Raw genomic sequence first — 20,834 nt, 5'->3', positions numbered from 1 at the left:
TTTTTAATTTCATTTATTGTGTTGTTCATCATTGTTTGTTTGCTCTTTAGTCCTTCTAGGTCCTTGTTAAACATTTCTTGTATTTTTTCCATTCTATATCCAAGATTTTGGATTATCTTTACTATCATTACTCTGAATTCTTTTTCAGGTAGACTGCCTATTTCCTCTTCATTTGTTTGGTCTGGTGGGTTTTTACTTTTCTCCTTCGTCTGCTGAGTATTTCTCTGTGTTCTCATTTTGCTTAACTTACTGTGTTTGGGGTCTCCGTTTAGCAGGCTGCGGGTTTGTAGTTGCCGTTTTTTTTGGTGTCTGCCTCCAGTGGGTAAGGTTGGTTCAGTGGGTTGTGTAGGTTTCCTGGTGGAGGGGACTGGTGCCTGTGTTCTGGTGGTTGAGGCTGGATTTTGTCTTTCTTGTGTGCAAGACCACGTCCTGTGTTGTGTTTTGGGGTGTCTGTGAACTTACTATGATTTTAGGTAGCCTCTGTGTTAATGGGTGAGGTTGTGTTCCTGTCTTGCTAGTTGTTTGGCATGGGGTGTCCCGCACTGGAGCTTGCTGATCTTTGAGTGGAGCCTGGTCTTTGCGTTGAGATGGAGATCTCTTGGAGAGCTTTTGCCGATTGTTATTATGTGGGGTTGGGAGGTCTCTGGTGGTCCAGTGTCCTAAACTTGGCTCTCCCACCTAAGAGCCTTAGGCCTGACACATGGCCGGAGCACCAAGACCCTAAAGCAAGCCTCCCACAGAGCTTCCCGAGGGTACCTTGTTTACAAGAAAATGGCAGGAGGAAGGGGCAGAGCTGGGACTGTGCATTCTCTGTCAAATCACCAAGCTGAATTCCTGTATCCTGTTTTAGACTAACTTCTGTTATTTAGCACTCTTCTTTGTCATTTTTTCTCTGTGTTAATCACTTAGATTAAGTCACTTAGACTTAAAAATGTATTAGAAATAAATTGCCTTCTCGTTCCATTTCATGTCTGATATGTTCTAGTACTTCATTTCGGATATGTTTTCTTTAAGCACTTTACAAGTTAGAAGTTCCATAGATGTTACAATTTTAGTTAAAGGTGAAATTATAATCTTTACAGAAGGAGGGACATGATGATTTCTTAATGAGTGTTTGTTGAGTGAGTCATTGAAGGAATTTTAAAAAGGTGACTTGTGTTATAGAGCAGGGTTGGCTATTTAGGGCACCACTGGTCTGATCTGCTTACTTGTAAGTCTACTGAGTACAATAAACAGTAGTTCTTTTGCCCTGGGGCTATGTAACAATTGAAACAAGAACTGTTTTCTGTTTAAAATATTAGCGTATTATAGGTATACTTTCGAAATACAGTAAGTCCCCTACATACAAACGAATTCAGTTCTGAGAGCTCGTTCTTAAGTGCAACTTGTTTGTAAGTCCAGCAAAGTTAGCCTAGGTACCTAACTAACAATTGGCTAGGTAGTACTGTACTGTAATAGGTGTATAATACTTTTCCACAAATAATACATAAAAAACAAACACAAAAATAAAGAAAACATTTGAAATCTTACAGTACAGTACCTTGAAAAGTACAGTAGTGCAGTACAACAGGTGGCATCCAGGGGCTGGCATCAAGTGAACAGGCAAGAAGAGTTACTGACTGGGGGAGGGAGAGGAGGTGGGAGATGGCAGAGCTGAAGGATCGTCAGCAACAGGAGACGGAGGGCGAGCCGCACTTTCACTCAGGCCTGACGTTGATGGCACAGGTCCTGGTTCCTTTCTGGATCCAGTTCTATCTACTCTCTTGAAAAAGCAATCCAGTGATGTCTGGGTAGTAGCTCTTTTTTTTCTCATCGTAGATGACACTGTAGCCCTGGATTGCATTCTGAATGGCTGCTGCAACCTTTGTGTACCGTTCTATATTCGGGTCCTGTGCCTCAAAAACTAACAGTACCTCCTCAAATAAAGAAAATCCCCTTGCCATTTCCTGCGTCATGAATCTCTTCAGTTCTTCGGTAACTTCTTCTTCCTCTTGTCTCTTCGTCCTTTCTCTGGGCCTCCAGTTCCATCAGGTCTTCATTAGTAAGCTCCTCGTGTTGCATAGCAAGGAGTTCACTGAAGTCATCCTCTTGCAGATCTAGCGCCAGCTACTTGCTGAGGGTCACTACATTGCTGAAGACCTCTTTGGACTCCTCATCCACCTTCTCAAATCCACGAAAATCGTGAACACACTGTGGGCAAAGGTTCTTCCAAACCCCAGTCATGGTGACGGCCATAATCTCATGCCAAGCAAAGGTGATATTTTTTATGACCTTGTAGATGTTATCATCCTTCCAAAAATGTTGCAAGGTTATTCCTGATCCGTCACTTGCCTTTACTGCCTGATGAAAAGTGTGATGTAAATAATGTTTCTTGAAAGTTGGTATAACTCTCTGGTCCATAGGTTGGATGAGCAACATAGTATTTGGTGACAGATGCACTACTTTGAGGTTGGGATGAAAGTCATCCATGAATGTGGGGTGGCCTGGAGTAGCAAAAGAATGTTGAATGGGATGTCCTTTGCCAAGCAATATTTCTCTACCTTTGGGATAAGGTGCTAGAAAAACCAGTCCTGGAAAATGGCCTGTGTAACTCAGGCTTGGGGTTATTACTCTTCCACACAACAGGAAGAAAGCCCTTGGCTATGTGTTTAAGGGTTCTTGGGTTCTCTGAATGATAAACTAAGAGAGGCTTCAGCTTCGTATCGCTGGAAGCATTGCCACCAAACAACAGAGTTAGCCTATACTTTGCTGCTTTATAGCCTGACATCAGCTTTTCCTCCTTACTGATGTAACTTCAGTCTGGCATCCTCTTCCAGTACAGTCCTGTCTCATCCACATTAAAAACCTGTTTGGGGGCTTCCCTGGTGGCGCAGTGGTTGAGAGTCCACCTGCCGATGCAGGTGACACGGGTTCGTGCCCCGGTCTGGGAAGATCCCACATGCCACGGAGTGGCTGGGCCCGTGAGCCATGGCCGCTGAGCCTGCGCATCCAGAGCCTGTGCTTCGCAACGGGAGAGGCCACAACAGTGAGAGGCCCGCATACCGCAAAAAAAAAAAAACCTGCTTGGGTAAATATGCACCTTCATCAATAATTTCTTGAAGTGTTTCATTCAGGAAATTCTCGGGCAGCTACTGTATCTGCACTTGCTGCCTCGCCACTTACTTTTATGTTGTGAAGGTTGGCTCTGCCTTAAATTGATGAAACAAGCCATGGCTGGCATTAAAAGGTGTGCCCTCTGATTCTTCGCCATGTTTCTTCAAGTCTTCATAAAGGCTTTTAGCTTTCTCTTGAATCAGCATTAAGCTGAGCGGGGCTCGATGCTGATGCTGATCCTGCATCCACACACTGAGAAGTTTCTCCATCTCCTTCATCACTTTTCCACGCTTCTTCAATATTATTGTTGACATCATCGGCATAGCAGACTTCGTGTTACATGATCTTGTCCTTGTTCTTTAGAATCATGCCGATGGGTGAACGATTCGTGTTATAAGAACGAGTGACATCTACCATCTTTTCACCTCACTCCACTCAATTATTTTACTTTTGTTTCAATCCTTATCGCTTGGCTCTTAGCAGTACCAGCTACATCACTGCTGCTTTTAACACTTGCTCCAGGATATCCTGGGCTTGAAATAAAGATACTGTACTACTGTACTCTATACAGTACTGTGCAGTAAAGTACACAGAACACAACCACTTGTAGAGGACGTATGCGTGTGACATTGTATGCCAGACACGTGAACTAACTTATGTGATTGGACATGGGAATGCACGTTCACATCTTTGAAAGTTCGCAACTTGAAGGTTCAGATGTAGGGGACTTACTGTATCTGATTGATGCAATAAAGACTTATTTATTATAAATAGCAATAATTGCAAATTTTAGACCATATGCCATAGTGTCACATAGTTGAGTATAAATAGTCCAAGATTGGAACTTCCCTGGCAATCCAGTGGTTAAGACTCCGTGCTTCCACTGCAGGGAGCATGGGTTTTACCCTAGCTGGAGAGCTAAGATCCCGCATGCCCCGTGACACAGCCCAAAAAAAAAAAAGTCCAAGATTGCTCTTGTAATAGCGTAGCCTTTTAACTCATGTTGAAGATAGTCTTGGTGTAGAGAATGAAAATGGGGTCGTTTGTATTATTTTTGTTTTGTTGGTTTTCTTTGAGTATTTTGAGCAGTCATTACTGCTAAAGTGAAACCAAATCTCCCTGTCTTAATCTAATCTAGAGTGGATACCAAAATATTTTTATTTTATTTAAAAATACATTTAAAAATTGCTTAGGTGTAACTCTTTTTTTTTTTTCCTCTGGCACCTAGCCAACTTCCTGGAAATTTGTTCTATATTTAAAGAGAGACTTGTATAGAGGCTTTCAAAATGTTATATGAACATTAAAGATTTTATATAATACCAGTCATTTTGAAAAGCTTTTTACTACTTTTAGATAATTTATTCCTTTGTCTCAAACTCTTTAATTATCAAATGATTCTTTGATTTGATATATTTTGTGTTTTGCCTCCTGCTAATTTTTTAACTGTTAATAAATGATTTAACTCAGGCCTATTGTTTTTTTGTTATAAATTTATTTATTTATTTATTTTATTTTTGGCTGCATTGGGTCTTCATTGCTGTGCACGGGCTTTCTCTAGTTGTGGCGAGCAGTGGCTACTCTTCGTTGTGGTGCGTGGGCTTCTCATTGTGGTGGCTTCTCTTGTTGCAGAGCACAGCCTCTAGGCCCGCAGGCTTTAGTAGCTGCGGCATGTGGGCTCAGTAGTTGTGACTCATGAGCTTAGTTTCTCCGTGGCATGGGGGATCTTCCCAGACCAGGGCTCGAACCCGTGTCCCCTGCATTGGCAGGCGGATTCTTAACCACTGTGCCACCAGGGAAGTCCAGGGCTACTTTTTATTATGCTGAGTTTCAGGGGGTAACAAGATGAATGATTCCTGCCATCTAAGGACTGTTATAATTTGAGTATTATAGCCTTTATATATTATAAAGAAAAATGTCTAAAGAGCTATGTTGAAGTATAGGAACTAATTGTTTTAGTTGTACAGAACCATCAGAATTTAGTCTGAACTGAGAATATTAAATAAAACAAAACTCCCTAAGTCAATGTATATGGTAGTATTTAAGTGGCACCTTGAAGAATAGGAAGGAATTGGTTAAGTGGAGTTGAAGAAGAGAGGGTGCTTCAGGCTGAACAAACCATTTCATCTTATATTGGGTCTCTGAAGCAGTTTTGGCAAACAGGATTTCATATTCCATGAATACTTTTAGGAATTCGGACTTTATGAGCCATGAATTACAATAAGGTTAACAACTTTTTTTAGAAGAGATAGAGTACTTCTTTCTTTCAGTGTATTCTGTATCAAGATAAATGTTCTGCTTTAAGCACAAAATTGTCTGCCAGAGAGTATTTTAGGAATGGGGGGGAAAAGTGCTGTGTTTTCCAATCAACACTACTGTTAAATTGTTGAACAGGTGTTTAGAACAAATGAGGCTTCAAAAAATAATTCACCTGAGGAGGAGTGAATTATTCTTAAACTAACGTCACAACTTAATTAGTTAAAACTTAAACTTACTTAACTAAATTGAAGAACAAGCTTCATATTCTTTTAGCCATATGAAAATAAGTTTTTCCTTAACACGAGTGAATCTGTCTCCTTGAGAGCAATGACCTTTCTCTGTATAGGTTGCCGTTTATGCACAAAGGGGCACAGGTGAAGATGTAAGTGGAGTTGAAATGGTGTCCCTTGCTCAGCTACTAAGGTCCCTTTTCTAATTCGTTTTCCAAAGACAAAGGCACTCTACCTAGAGAAGCCCCAAACCAGAAGTGATTATACACTTGCTTAATTTTGTTGGTGGATTCAGCACTTAGCTTCTAGATTAGTGTAGTCACAAATTAGGAACTCAGTGAATACTTTCTGCATTTATAGAGTACTCAGAAGTACAAAATTTATATTCCCCTTTGATTATGACTTTTTGGCAGATTATTTTATGTGCTTCATGTGATTTTTAAAAATTGACTTTGGGACTTCCCTGGTGGTCTAGTGGTTAAGATTCTGTGCTTCCACTGCAGGGGGCACGGGTTTGATCCCTGGTCAGAGAACTAAGATCTCACATGCTGCACGGAGTAGCCAAAAAAAAAAAAAAAAAAATTGACTTTACCCAATCTGTGGTCTTATTGTAGTCAAATTCCATGTTTATATGGATAATTCCATTTGTTGTGTTTCAGCAAATTGTTATTGCTGATATTCTGGATTTTTATTTTTGTTCTTCTGATTCCACTCATGTATTAAAATATTTAAATTTTAATTTCAGGTATATTATATTTTTTTGCCCCTGTGACCTTGTTTCCCAGGGATATTCATTCCTACCTGTTCAACTCTTGGCTGCGGGAATGAAGGAAGTGACCAGAACTTGGAAAATAGTAGGTGGAGTCACCCATGCTAATAGCTATTACAAAAATGGCTGGATAGTCATGATAGCTATTGGATGGGCCCGAGGTAATCTTAACAGTATGTGTTCATAAATATTATGTTATTGGTGTACTACAACTACTGAACAATTCTCTAGTTAAATTAATGGGGACCACATACTTTAATAACAGTCTTTTTTGGAAGATGGAAGCCTTGTTTCTGTTGGCTGGTAAAGTTAATTCAAAACTGGCACTATTCACTAGTACTAGTCATCAGTCATTCTTCTGAGCCTGATTGTCTTAAAAATAGAATATTTATTATTGGTTTGATTAGCAGCCATAACCAGAGGGATTTGTAGTTAATTAAGGTGTAGCCACCACCATAAATAAAACAAGTTTACATAAGAAAGTATGTGGCACGTGTAGTTAAAAAAACTGCTCTGTTTTTTTCTTTTCTCGCTTTTTTCATCCTGAATAACCTGAAATAGTAAATGTGATTGATTATGGGTTCATGTTCACTCTGCATTACCTACCTTTACTGTATGTTGGAACTGAATAAATTTCTCAATCTATTGTTATAGTGTACTGCACCTAAAACTAAAATCAGAAAAGGAAATGATAAAGCAGAGGAGTTTATTTTTTCAGGTCAGAAACAAACCTCTAGCCACATCTCTATCCGAGGCCCCAATTTTAAACTTAATTGTAGTACAATAGACAGTTGCCATGAAAGAATTGTAATTGTCTCTGTATCATAAATGTACAAGGCAACTTTTTTCTCCCTCCCAAGAATCATATTTTGGAGTTGATTTTGGAATTTTAAGTCAAAAGATAGAATTATGGCTTTATTTCGTATATTTTCTCAAGAAAATTTGGTTAAGTATTCTTGTTTTATCTTGTTCTTTTTAGGAGCAGGTGGTAGCATTATCACGAATTTTGAGCAGTTGGTAAAAGGCTGTTGGAAACCAGAAGCTGATGAATGGCTGAAGATGTCCTAGTGAGTTGGTATAGACTGTACTGAGACTTGGCCTTTTATCCTTAGATCTTACCAATTTATTTTAAAAAACATTTTGGGATCTCTAAATGTGGATGAAACAAACAAACAAATAAATAAAAGGATAATGGGAAGAAAATCAGGAAACCTAAGTTTTTCAAGAAGTCTGCTGTCTTAAATGTAGCTTTTAAAATAAATATTGATTCCTTTTTCTGTGGGTTCCTCCTCTTAGAAAATAAAACCAAACAAAAACTCTTGGATTATTGTAGAACTGTGGGAAGAGTGTGTATTTATGGAGCAAGAACTACATAGGAACAGAATTCTCTGGAATCAGTTGCAGGCTCTTGGCATTTTCATTAATTTCCACCCAGATTTCAAATTATTCATAGTTCCTGGTAGTAAAATGTCAAGCTTATGGTAACAGTCAATACGTTATCATAAAGCCCTGTTAGTTGCTTTAAAAGTGAGAGTTGAATTTAACTTTTGGGTTGGCCAAAAAGTGCCTTCGGTTTTTAAGTAAAAAAAACAAAGACACTTTTTTCATTTTTTACCAAGAACTTTATTGAACAATGTATTCACCCTTTTGTTCCACTACCTTCTGCCATTTTTCAGGCAACTTCATAATTCCATCTTCCCAAAACTTTTTATGTTTTTGAGCAAAGAACTGTTCCAGGTGCCTTTTACAGTCTTCCAGGAAATGGAAATTTTTTCCCTTAAAAGAATTTTGTAAAGACCAAAATAAATGGAAATCCAAAGGTGCAATGTCTAGTGGATACGGCAGATGAATCAAAACTTCCCATGCCTGGTCATCAAAGAAACATGCGGTCTTGCGTTATCCTGATGGAAGATTATGCATTTTCTGTTGATTAATTCTGGACACTTTTCATCTAGTGCTGCTTTCATTTGGTCTAATTGGGAGCAGTACTTCTTGGAATTTATCTTTTGGTTTTCCGGAAGGAGCTCATAATAGATGACTCCCTTCCAATCCCACCATATACACAACATCAGCCTCTTTGGATGAAGACTGGCCTGTGGTGTGGTTGGTGGTTTATTTCACTTGCCCCACGATCTCTTCCATTCCACATTATTGTACAGTATCCACTTTTCATTGCCCGTCACAATGTGTTTTAAAAATGGAACATTTTCATTACGTTTAGTAGAGAATTGCATGTGGAAATACGGTCAAAAAGGTTTTTTTCACTTAACTTATGTGGAACCCAAACGCCAAAGCAATTAACATAACCAAGCTGGTGCAAATGATTTTCAGCACTTGATTTGGATATTTTGAGTATGTCAGCTATCTCCGGCATGGTATAATGTTGATTGTTCTCAATATCTCAAAATCAAAATATTAATATTTCGATTTAGTCTCTGTCAACCTCACCTGGTCTGCCCAACCGTGGAGCATCATCCAGTGAGAGATCTCCAGCATGAAAATTCACAGTCCACTTTTGACATGTTCAATCAGTCACAGCACCTTCTCCATATACTGCACAAATCTTTTTGTGTGTTTCAGTTGTGTTTTACCTTTCTTGAAATAATAAAGCATAATATGCCAAAAACGTTGCTTTTTTTCTTCCACCTTCAATGTTAAAATGGCTACACAAAAATTCACTAATTTTGATAAGTCTTTTTTTAACTGCCCGCTGATGTGACAGCTGTCACATACAATCTAACAAAATTGTTTCGAATGAAGTTAAAGACAATTAAGTGCTACTAGAGCCATCTGCAGAAGAAACTGAACAAACCTTTTGGCCAACCCAGTACATATAAAAATAAGAAAAAGATTAGAGGAAATAACCCATTCTATGCTTGTACGATGCAGACTACCTTTTGCACCCATGTAAGAGAATCTAATCATTAGGTGTTCTCTGACGACACTGACCCAATCTAAAATAAGTCACAAATATATCCCTGATGCACTTGAAAATGGAATAGAGAAATACAGTTACTATTCCCGCAATTCAATAAGGAAAGCCTTAGGATTTAGAGGCCATAATAAGCAAGGTGAGGAAGTCTTCATGTGAAAATAAACTCATTAGAATGGATTAAAAATGAAGGTTGAGAAGCAGTATGAATGATGAAGTATATGTTTGAGTGAACCAGTAGATTTCAGGATGTTTACCTTGGAATGTACCCCTTAAATCTTGAATGAGGTAGTTTAGAAATAGAACAAAGGAGCTTTGATCGATAATAAGTTATAAATAAAGCATTAGTGTTATTCAGGGGAAATTTTTCTCATTTTGAGTATGTGCTTTGAAACGTCTTCCATGAAACATTTCTTGGGACTGTAAAACTGAAATCATATTGTGATTCTCCTGTGTTCAGAACCTTGCAGTGACTCCCCAGATGGCCTGTGAGACCCTCCAAGATCTGCGTCTCTCCCGCACCTAATTTGTTCTGACTTCAGCTCTTACTGTTCTCTCCCTTGCTCACTGCAGTCTGTCCTTGAGCAAGCCAGGTGTTGTCTGGTTTAAAACTAACTTCTCTCTCTGCCTAGAATCTTCTTCTTCAGGTGGCCAACTCCCTTATCTACTTTGCTCAAAGGGTTTTCTCAAAGCTTACCTTCTCAATGAGGACTACCCTGCTTAAAATTGCAACACTTCCCTCTATTTCTCCCACAGCATTTATCATATTTTATAATTTACTTATTCATTATGTTTATTTTTCTCTCCCTTTGGCTTTCCTCCATGCTTCAAAGAATACAAGAGGCGAAGTATAGGGATTTTGTCTTCTTTGATTGCTCTTATATCCTAAACACCTATCACATAGTAGACAGTACATATGTGAATGAATGAATGATTAACAATTTGTCAGGTGAGATCATTGGGATTCATTATGATATTTTGTGTATGCATATATATATGTTTTCATATATTTATTACCAAATGCTTTTGCACAGTGGAAAAAGCCTGTATGGTCTTAGAGAATACATATATTGTAATAAACAGAATGTTGGTAAAAATATGAATGTTAAGAGGTGCTGGTGAGGTCTTAGAGGAATTGAGGAACATAATACTGGAAACTGGAAGAAAGATGATTTAGTTATATGGCTGCAGTTGTGTGGAAAGCATAATCTGTAAGCATTGAACTTGGATATTTAGTTGAGTTTCAGAAGCAAAGTGTTGGTGGTCTGAGCTGGTTTCTTCTTGCTTTTTACAGCGAAGTGTGAGAGGAAAGAGTTGAATTGAGGGAATAACTGCTAAACAAAGAAACCAAGACTTGATGATTTGGGAAATTCTCAGCCTATCCAGATTGCAAAAGATGATAAAATTAGGAGAGTCATTCTTAGGAAAGGCCTGCTGTGGAGAGAAAGTTAAGGGTGTGGCTGGACAACTTTTGCTAGTGTTAAGAGATTAGGTGTGTGATTCATGGATCCATTCAGCTATCGTAGCAGAAGCCTGGAATAGAGATGAGATTATCCAGTAAAGATCTGTGAAGGACCATCTTGACTGATGGCATGGATCCCCTGTGTCATGCATAGGAAACCCAAAAGATTTTTGAAAGTGTTGTATCAGCAGAAACACTGCCAGGTGGGACTGAAAGGGACAGAGACAAGATGAAATAAAAGAAGTCAGACTCCCAAAATTCTACAGGTAGAAACAGGCTGATAAAATTTTTAGCTGTCGATATGTGCTACCTTTCAGGGAAAAGGAAGAATGGCTTTAAGGTGGGAGCTGTGGGCCTAGAAACCTGAGGCCAGACCCATAGGCTGGAGTCAGTACAAAAGCCAGAGCCATGAATGCAGAGATTAGAGCTGTAATCTCAGAGGATGGAGCCTCAGGCCACAGAAGATTATTCCTGGGTCTTGAAACCTAATGGAATTTGCCCTGCTGGATTTTGAAATTGCATAGGACTGTGATCACTTTCTTCCTTCCATTTTCTCCCTTTTGGCATGGGAGTGCTTATAACTGTTACCTATGCTTATTCCACCATTGTATTTTGGAAGCAGATAGCTTATTTACTAGGTTCACAGGAAACTAATATAATAAGTGTAAGAATTTTCTGAATGCATTCTGATCTTCATAACCAATCTCATTGACTTTTTCCTAAATCCCAGCCCTGCTCCAATCCCCTGCTTCAATTTATTGTTTACAAAATCCTTGCTCCTCAGATTCATTGCTTCTGAATTTCTGCTCTAAGAGAGCACAATCCAAAGTAGAATATGTGTATGCTAAGATGCCCGTGATGAGGCACTATGGTTCAGAAACCAAACTGTTAGAAACAGAGTAGCAAAAGGACATTAAGACAATGTCTTAATGGAATTAACTATTTTTTATCTCATCCTTGTAAAAGTCAGTTTGGTGTACATTTTATAATACAGTTGTACATGTATGAATTTATAAATTAATTGATATATATTAAGGAGTGTTTTAAAACACTTTTACCACTAGATATGCACAGTCAAAAAGTTTGTGGACCACTCTTCTAAAACAGGATTGCTGCCCAGTTATTGGTAGGCAAGATCCAAACCCCTGTTACCCAGACCTAACTGTTTTGAACTCAGTCCTTAGCTTGTACTGATTAAACAAACTACTTATTTTTCATAAAGTGGTTTATAGGGGCTTTTAAATTTGTCATATTTTATACTATGGCATTCTAAGAGTTTATTATTTATCTTTTTCTAGTTTTAAGCATAAAGAGCTAGAAAATGATCTGTTAGTGAGATATACTTTATGTGGCAAATATATCACATGAAAGTAGTGCTTGTTATATGTTAATAGATAAACATCGGGCTTCCCTGGTGGCGCAGTGGTTGAGAGTCCACCTGCCGATGCACGGGACGCGGGTTGGTGCCCTGGTCCGGAAGGATCCTGGAGCGGCTGGGCCTGTGAGCCATGGCTGCTGAGCCTGCGCGTCCGGAGCCGGTGCTCCGCAACGGGAGAGGCCACAACAGTGAGAGGCCCGCGTACCACAAAAAAATAAATAAATAAATAAATAAATAAATAAAAAGATAAACATCTAATTATATATTTTAAATTTTAATGTATTGGCTAACGCTAATATTTTGTGCTGGAGTTAGCTAAGTGATGAAATAAATAAATAAATAAATAAATAAATAAATAAAAAGATAAACATCTAATTATATATTTTAAATTTTAATGTATTGGCTAACGCTAATATTTTGTGCTGGAGTTAGCTAAGTGATGTGCTGGAGCTGGCTCACACTGTTTTATGAGAGCCATTCCACACAGCAGCCTGAAGTGGGCTGTGGGAGTACAGTTGGGCCTCTGTATCCATGGTTTCTGCATCTGTGGATTAACCAACAGTGGATCAAAACTATTAGAAAAAAAATTCCAGAAAGTTCCAGAAAGCAAACCTTGAATTTGCCATGTACTGATAACTGTTTACATAGTACTTATACTGTAATTACAACTATTTACATAGCATTTACATTATATTAGGTATTGTAAATAATCTAGAGATGATTTAAAGTATGTGGGAGGATGTGCATAGGTTATATGCAAATACTACATCATTTTATATTACGGACTTGGGCATCAGTGGATTTTGGTAAATGTGGGGGGTCCTGGAACAAATTCCCTGCGAATACCATGGGGCGACTGAATCAGGGCTTTCTTTTCCATTCTCCATCCCACCCAAGGAGCTTGGTTAGCACTATAAGGTTTTTCAGGGCTAACATACTTTTCCCAAATCATGCTGTGGAACGTGGGACTTTCAAATGCTTTGTGAAAAAGTGTTATGTGGTCAATTCAGAAATATTATGTATAGAAATGTACTCTCTTTATCAGAAAGTCACAGTATGTATGAACATTCTAAACTTTGATACTTTATGCTGTGAAGAAAGGTATTTAACTTTATGTAACTCAGCATTTCCAAAACTTTATATTTACAGAACTCATTTTTGTGTTACATCTATTAATAACTCATTAAATTAATATTTTGAGAATACTGTTTGAGAAATATAGAGATAAATAATGTTTATTACTTACTGAGTTAAAATGTGTTTTATTTTCAGCCCTGCCAAAGTAACCCTGCTGGGGTCAGTTATCTTCACATTCCAGCAAACCAAGCATCTGGCAGTATCAAGGCATAATCTTATGTTCCTCTATACTATGTTTCTTGTGGCCACAAAGGTAAGAGTTCAAAGTAGCAATACAGCAGTATTACAAATTCTGCGTAACCAAAATTCTGCATAAGGCAAGTAACGGAAAAATTTATTTTTTATTATAGTCTAAAAATATCAATTTTGGGGAGTTATTCAACATATCCATGACTTACTGAAACATAGCTCTTCTATGATTCCTCATTTGATTTATGCTGAGGCTATCAGGAAGGATCTGCAGATAACCTTATAGTATTTACATTGGAGGCCAGAGAGTAGTGGAAATAGCCAAGGCTGATCAGAGACTGCAAAGTGTTGTGTCATTTGTAAAATGAGGTTCTTGGAGTAGATGTTCTCTGAGGTTCCTTTAAACTTTAAACTTTTTATATTTTTATATTAGGACATATTTGTGGTCAGTCTCTTTAATTACTGTTGTCTGGTTGGATGCTTTAATCCCTTCTTGAAGTTAGGAAATAGTATAAGATGGTATAAGATCATAGGTTTCAGAGACAGGCAGTCTTAAATTCAAATCCTAGCTTCGCTGTCTAATCCCTGAATAGGCAAGTTACTTAATGTCTCTGAATCCTGATTTCCTCGTCTTCATTGTACTGATTGTTGATATGGTTCGAGATGACATATACCATTCTATGACTGTGTCTGAGACACATATTTATTTATTTATTTATTTTTATTTATTTTTGGCTGTGTTGGGTCTTTGTTGGAGCAGGTGGGCTTTCTCTAGTTGCGGCGAGCGGGGGCTGCTCTTCATTGTGTTGCACGGGCTTCTCATTGGGGTGGCTTCTCTTGTTGTGCAGCGCGGGCTTCAGTAGTTGTGGCTCACGGGCTGTAGAGCACAGGCTCAGTAGTTGTGGCGCACAGGCTTAGTTGCTCTGCGGCATGTGGGATCTTCCCGGACCAGGACTCGAACCTGTGTCCGCTGCATTGGCAGGAGGATTCTTAACCACTGCACCACCAGGGAAGCCCTCTGACACATCTTACGAATTTTATTTCAGCTGTATGATGAGACTAATTCTGATTATTATTCTTCTTAAAATTTTTATATATTCACTATTCACGAGTAGACAATTGATTCTAAAATATTATTATTTAAGCCTAGAGAAATTTTATAGATGTCCGTATCTCAGCCTAGATATTTTTGGCTAAAAACTTACCTATGAGATGCTTAGAAGGAAAACAGTATATATTGTATAAATTTCTATCTTAGAAAGAACCAAATCACTGTAGGGATCATTTATTTTTATTCCAGTAGTCTCTGCAGTGGAGGTGATCTGTGGTTGTTGTACTTCAGATATCTGAGGCAAAATCTCTTCATATGTGCCTTCTTCTAACAGTCATCAAATTTTGAGCTGCATTTTTTGTAACATTTTTACTGAGATATATTTTACATACCATACAGTTCATCCATTGAAAGTGTACAATTCAGTGGTCTTTAGTATATTCACAGAGATGTGCAGCTGTTACCACAATTGATATTAGAACATTTTCATCACCCCAAAATAAACCTTATACCTGTTAGCAGTCACTTCACATTTTCCCTCAATCCCCTCAACTGTACACGACCACTGATCTACTTTCTGTCTATACATTTGCCTATTCTGACATTTCATGTAAGTGGAATCATGCAGTATGTGGCCTGTGACTGGTTTCTTTCATTTGCATGATGTTTTTGATGTTCATCCATGTTGTAGTATGTATCAGTACGTTATTCCTTTTAATTGCCAAATAATATTCCATTGTATGGGTATACCACATTTTATTTCTCTATCAGTTGATGGATTTGGGGCTGTTTTACCTTTTGGCTAATATGAATAATGAGCTATAAACATTCATGTACACGTTTTTGTGTGGACATATATTACATTCCTCTTGGGTGTATCATGTAGGAATGGAATTATTAGATCATATAGTAATTCAACGTTTAATCTTTTGAGGAGCTAACAGACTGTTTTTCAAAGTGGCTTCATCATTTTACATTCCCACCAGCAATGTATGTGTGAGAGTTCTAATTTCACCACATCCTTAACCAATGCATGTCTTTTTTATAGCCATCCTAGTGGGTGTGAAGAAGCAATTCATTGTGATTTTGATTCATATTTCCCTGATGACTAATGATGTTGAGCATTTTTTATGTGCTTGTTGGCCATTTGTATATTTTCTTTGGAAAAATATCTATTTAGATCATTTGCCCTTTTTTAATCATGGCATTTGTCTTTTTAATGTTGAGTTGTAAGATTTCTTTATGTATTCTGGATACTGGACCCTTATTAGATTTCTGGTTTGTAAATGTTTTCTCCTATTCTGTGAGTTGTCTTTAAAACTTTCTTCATAGTGTCCTTGGAAGCATAAAATTTAAAATTTTGATAAAGTCCAATTTGCATATTTTCTCTTTTGTTGTGTATGCTTCTGGTGTCATATCTAAGAACCCATTGCCAAACCTAAGGTTAAAAAGATTTACCTCTATGTTTTCTTCTAAGAGATTTATAGTTTTAGCTCTGTGATCTGTTTTGAGTTAATTTTTGTGTAGGGGATATCTAGTTGTTCAAGCACCATTTATTGAAAATACTGTTCTTTCCCTCATTGAATTGTCTTGGCACCCTTGTAGAAAATCAGTTGACTGTAAATGTAAGAGTTTATTTCTGGACTCTCACTTTTATTCCATTCATCTTTATGCCTATTTTTATGCTTGTACCATGCTGTCTTAATTATTTCAGCTTTGCAGTAAGTTTTGAAATTGGGAACTGTGAGTCTTCCAGGTTTGTTCTTCTTTCTCAGGATTGTTTTGACCACTCTAGGTCACTTGAATTTCCATATGAATTTTAGAATTAACTTGACAATTTCTGCAAAGAAGGCCAGCTTATGTTTTCATAGGGATTACATTGAATCTGCAAATCAGTTTGGGGAGTACTGTCATCTCAACAATGTTAAGTCTTATAATCCATCAACATAGATTTAAAAAATTTATTTAGGTCTTCTTTAATTTTTTTCAATGATGTTTTCAGTATATAAGCCTTACACTTCTGTTGTTAACTTTATTCCTAAGTATTTTGTTCTTTTTGATGCTATAATAATGAGATTGTTTTTTAAATGTTTTATTTTCAGATTGTACCTTGAAAATGTGTAGAAATAAAATTGATTTTTTATATGATTGTATATTGTAACCTAGCTGAACTTATTTATTAGCTCTAATAGTTTTTTTTTAATGGATTCCTTAGGGTTTTCTACAAAATCATGTCATTTGCACATAGAAATAATTTTCCTTCTTCCTTTTCAATCTCCATGTCTTTTATCTCATTTTCTTGCCCAGTTGCCCTGTCTAGAACTTCCAGTAGAGTGTTGAATAGAAATAGAGAGAATGAACATCCTTATCTTCTTTTTGATCCTAGGGAGAAAGCATTCAGTCTTTCACTAACAAGTATGATATTAGCTGAGGGTGTTTTATAGATGCCCTTTATCAGATTGAGTAAGTTAGTTCCCTTCTCCTCCTTGTTTGTTGAGTGTTTTTATCATGAAGTAGTGTTGGGAGCTATATAATTTTTGAGAGTTTCTAACTTTAATCTTTAAAGAAAATGAATGTGTATTGTGGGTTTAGTTAGATTAACTGGTACTGGTATCTGTTAAATTTTTTGAATTGCAAGGATCACTTTTTGTTGAAGGCCTAATTTGTGGAATAAAAATGATAGCTTTTCTTACAATTACTGCCAGACATATAGTTGTTTATTATAGCACCTAAACTTAAATACCATATTGCAAAGTGATAATAAAAAAGTATTTTAAAGTAGAATAACCTACAGTATTGAACTTTTCTCATAGTATTCCTCAAATCTTCCTAATTAGAATATTATTCCCCTAACATTTTAGAATAATATTAGAATAATCTAATAATTTAGAATAATATTCCCCAACATTTTACTAAATATCCACCAGCTTCTAAAGAGAATATTCATTCTTAGCTCATCCTTTTGCCCAGATTCCCTTTAGATTTATACTGATTTTTAAATAGCTTGTGATTTGTTTGAGTAGCTACTATAGTTTTTCATTTCTTAGGTATAAAATAATGAATTGACAATATACAGAGAAAAATTTGGCACTAATTGTTTTTCTTTACCTTGCTTTTCTTGTATTATTTATATAGTTATGAAATTTGCATTGTGTGTTTGTTTTGGATAGTAATCCAGTGTTTTGACATATACAAAGATGCTAATAAATATGATTTCTCTTTTCAAAGAGAATATCTCCCACAAATAAGACAAGGGCACAGGTATCTATAATACAAGTATAAAAATAGTAACAGAAAGTAAGTGCCACCAGCATTGCTCGACATCTAGTATCTCTGTTGTCATCTCACCCACTAGAAGCTGCTTTGCAGTAAAACTCAGGTATTCTCACTCTTGAAATGTGCAGCCTAGCTATGGACTTGTGGCACCATCCCATGTAGACATGAAGTCTCCTCCCCGCCCCACGCCTGCCTATCTTCCTCCTGACACCCTGCCTGAGGATTCCAGTTAGTTTAGCTGCACCTAACGTCAGTCTCTCCCATCGGAGATGATTTGAGAAAAGTTTCAGAAGCATGGAATATCTTTTGGCTCCTCAGTGTAAGAAGTTACTGTGAAATAGTGTAATTGTGAAATAAAGCAAAGGGAGGCTTGAGTGGTCAAGAATGATTAAAACCGAAAAGAGGCTGTTGGATTTTGAAATTGAGTTATTTGGTGACCTTGGTAAAAGTAGTTTCAAATGGACTGTTAGAGAATAGAAAACAGTTTTTGATAGACTGAGGTGAGTAAGAGGAAGTAAAGACAGGAGTATAAACTACTTTAAAGGGATTTAGAGTCTAAACAAAAACAACTTGAGGTTTTGGCAATATCTGATAAAGTTGAAGATTTATGTATCTTGGACTTCCCTTGTGGCTCAGTGGTTAAGAATCCACCTGCCAGTGCAGGGGACATGGGTTCGAGCCCTGGTCCAGGAAGATTCCACATGCCGTGGAGCAACTAAGGCCGTGAGCCAGAACTACTGAGCCTGCGTTCTAGAGCCTGTGAGCCACAACTACTGAGCCCACACGCCTAGAGCTCATGCTCCACAACAAGAGAAGCCACTGCAGTGAAAAGCCCGCGCACCGCAACGAAAGAGTAGCCCCTGCTCTCCGTAACTAGACAGAGCTTGTGCACAGCAACGAAGACCCAACTCAGCCAAAAATAAATAAATTAAATAAATAAATTTATATTTAAAAAAAGATTTATGTATCTTGTGAACTAGTAATTCCATTTCTAGGTATAACCTACATCAGTCTCCCAAGGTGTAATACACAACCCAGTTTCATCAGGATCTCTTAAAAAATGTTTTAGCATTTAAGTAGCATTTAATATTCACTTACTAAAAACTTAGGAATGAGCTCCTTTAAAATTAACAAAAAAATCAACTTTACTGAAGTATAATTTGCATATAATAAGATATACTCATTCTAGAGTTTCAGTAAATTTGTGTACCTATGTAACCACCACCACAACCAAGATATGGAATATTTCCATTACTTGAAAAAGTTCCTTGTGCTCTAATCAAGTAAATACCAACCACCACCCATGGCCCCAGGGTGGACCACCCATGGCCCCAGGGTGGACCACCCATTTCCATGTAAGTGGGATCATATAGTGTATATTATTTCTGTCTGGCTTCTTTTGCTCAGCATGTTTTTGAGATTTATCCATATTTTTGCATATTTCTTTTTATTGCTGAGTAGCATTATATACCACAATTTGTTTATGTAATTACCTGTTGATGGATTTTGGATTATTTCCAGCCTTTGATTATTTGAATATGGTTATTATGCATAAAGCTGCTATAAACATGTTTACTTTGTGTGCACATATATTTTCATTTCTCTTGGATAAATAGGAGTGGAATTGTTGGGTCACATGGAAAGCTTATGTTGCCTGATACAAGCTTAATATACAGAAATCAATTGCTTTTCTATACATTAATAGTGAACTATCAGAAAGAGAAAGTAAGAAATCAATCCCATTTAAAATCTCATCAAAAAGAGTAAAATACCTAAGAATAACTTAACCAAGCAGGTGAAAGACTCATATAACAATGATGAAGAAATTTGAAAATGATACAAAGAAGTGGGTCTGTTTGTGTTTTGTATATAAGTTCATTTGTATCATTTTTTTTTAGATTCCACGTATGTGATGTCATGTGATATTTGTCTTTCTCTTTTTTTTTTTTTTTTTTTTTTTGTGGTATGCGGGCCTCCCTCTGCTGCGGCCTCTCCCGTTGCGGGGCACAGGCTCCGGCCTCGCAGGCTCAGCGGCCATGGCTCACGGACCCAGCCGCTTCGTGGCATGTGGGATCTTCTATTTCATTCTTTTTTATGCCTGAATAATATTACCTTTTGTGTGTGTGTGTGTGTGTGTGTGTGTGTGTGTGTGTGTGTGTGTATACACACACACATACCACATCTTCTTTATTCATTCATCTGTTGACGGACATTTAGGTTGCTTCCATGTCTTGGCTACTGTAAATAGTGCTGCAGTGAACATTGGGGTGCATGTATCTTTTCAAATTATGGTTTTCTCTGGATATATGCCCTGGAGTGGGATTGCAGGATCATATGGTAGCTCTATTTTTAGTTTTGTTTTTTTTTTAACATCTTTATTAGAGTATAATTGCTTTACAATGGTGTGCCAGTTTCTGCTTTATAACAAAGTGAATCAGTTATACATATACATATGTCCCCATATCTCTTCCCTCTTGCATCTCCCACCCTCCCTATCCCACCCCTCTAGGTGGTCACAAAGCACTGAGCTGATCTCCCTGTGCTATGTGGCTGCTTCCCACTAGTTATCTGTTTTACGTTTGGTAATGTATATATGTCCATGCCACTCTGTCACTTTGTCCCAGCTTACCCTTACCCCTCCCCGTATCCTTAAGTCCATTCTCTAGTAAGTCTGCATCTTTATTCCCATCTTACCCCTAGGTTCTTTTGAGCATTTTTTTTTTTTACATTCCATATATATGTGTTAGCATACGGTATTTGTTTTTCTCTTTCTGACTTACTTCACTCTGTATGACAGTCTCTAGGTCCATCCACCTCACTACAAATAATTCAGTTTCGTTCCTTTTTATGTCTGAGTAATATTCCATTGTATATATGTGCCACATCTTCTTTATCCATTCATCTGTTGATGGACGCTTAGGTTGCTTCCATGTCTTGGCTATTGTAAATAGAGCTGCAATGAACATTGTGGTACATGACTCTTTTTGAATTATGGTTTTCTCAGGGTATATGCCCAGTAGTGGGATTGCTGGGTCATATGGTAGTTCTATTTTTAGTTTTT

At 37.4% G+C, this 20,834-nt stretch overlaps 1 protein-coding gene across 1 annotated transcript in view; it reads left to right on the top strand.

Annotated features, from left to right (window-relative positions):
• The window catches only part of TMEM38B (transmembrane protein 38B), a 100,772-nt gene that overhangs the window by 58,965 nt on the left and 20,973 nt on the right, over positions 1 to 20,834 (top strand). Inside the window, exons 5-7 of the mRNA XM_024126559.3 lie at positions 6,325 to 6,509; positions 7,328 to 7,415; positions 13,393 to 13,510. Of these exons, the coding sequence (XP_023982327.2) occupies positions 6,325 to 6,509; positions 7,328 to 7,415; positions 13,393 to 13,510 (391 nt within the window). The remainder of the gene's footprint in view (positions 1 to 6,324; positions 6,510 to 7,327; positions 7,416 to 13,392; positions 13,511 to 20,834) is intronic.

This window comes from Physeter macrocephalus, chromosome 9 (genome assembly GCF_002837175.3).
Source record: "Physeter macrocephalus isolate SW-GA chromosome 9, ASM283717v5, whole genome shotgun sequence".
NCBI classification, from domain to species: Eukaryota; Metazoa; Chordata; class Mammalia; order Artiodactyla; family Physeteridae; genus Physeter; species Physeter macrocephalus.
This window is presented reverse-complemented; position numbering and strand designations above follow the sequence as displayed.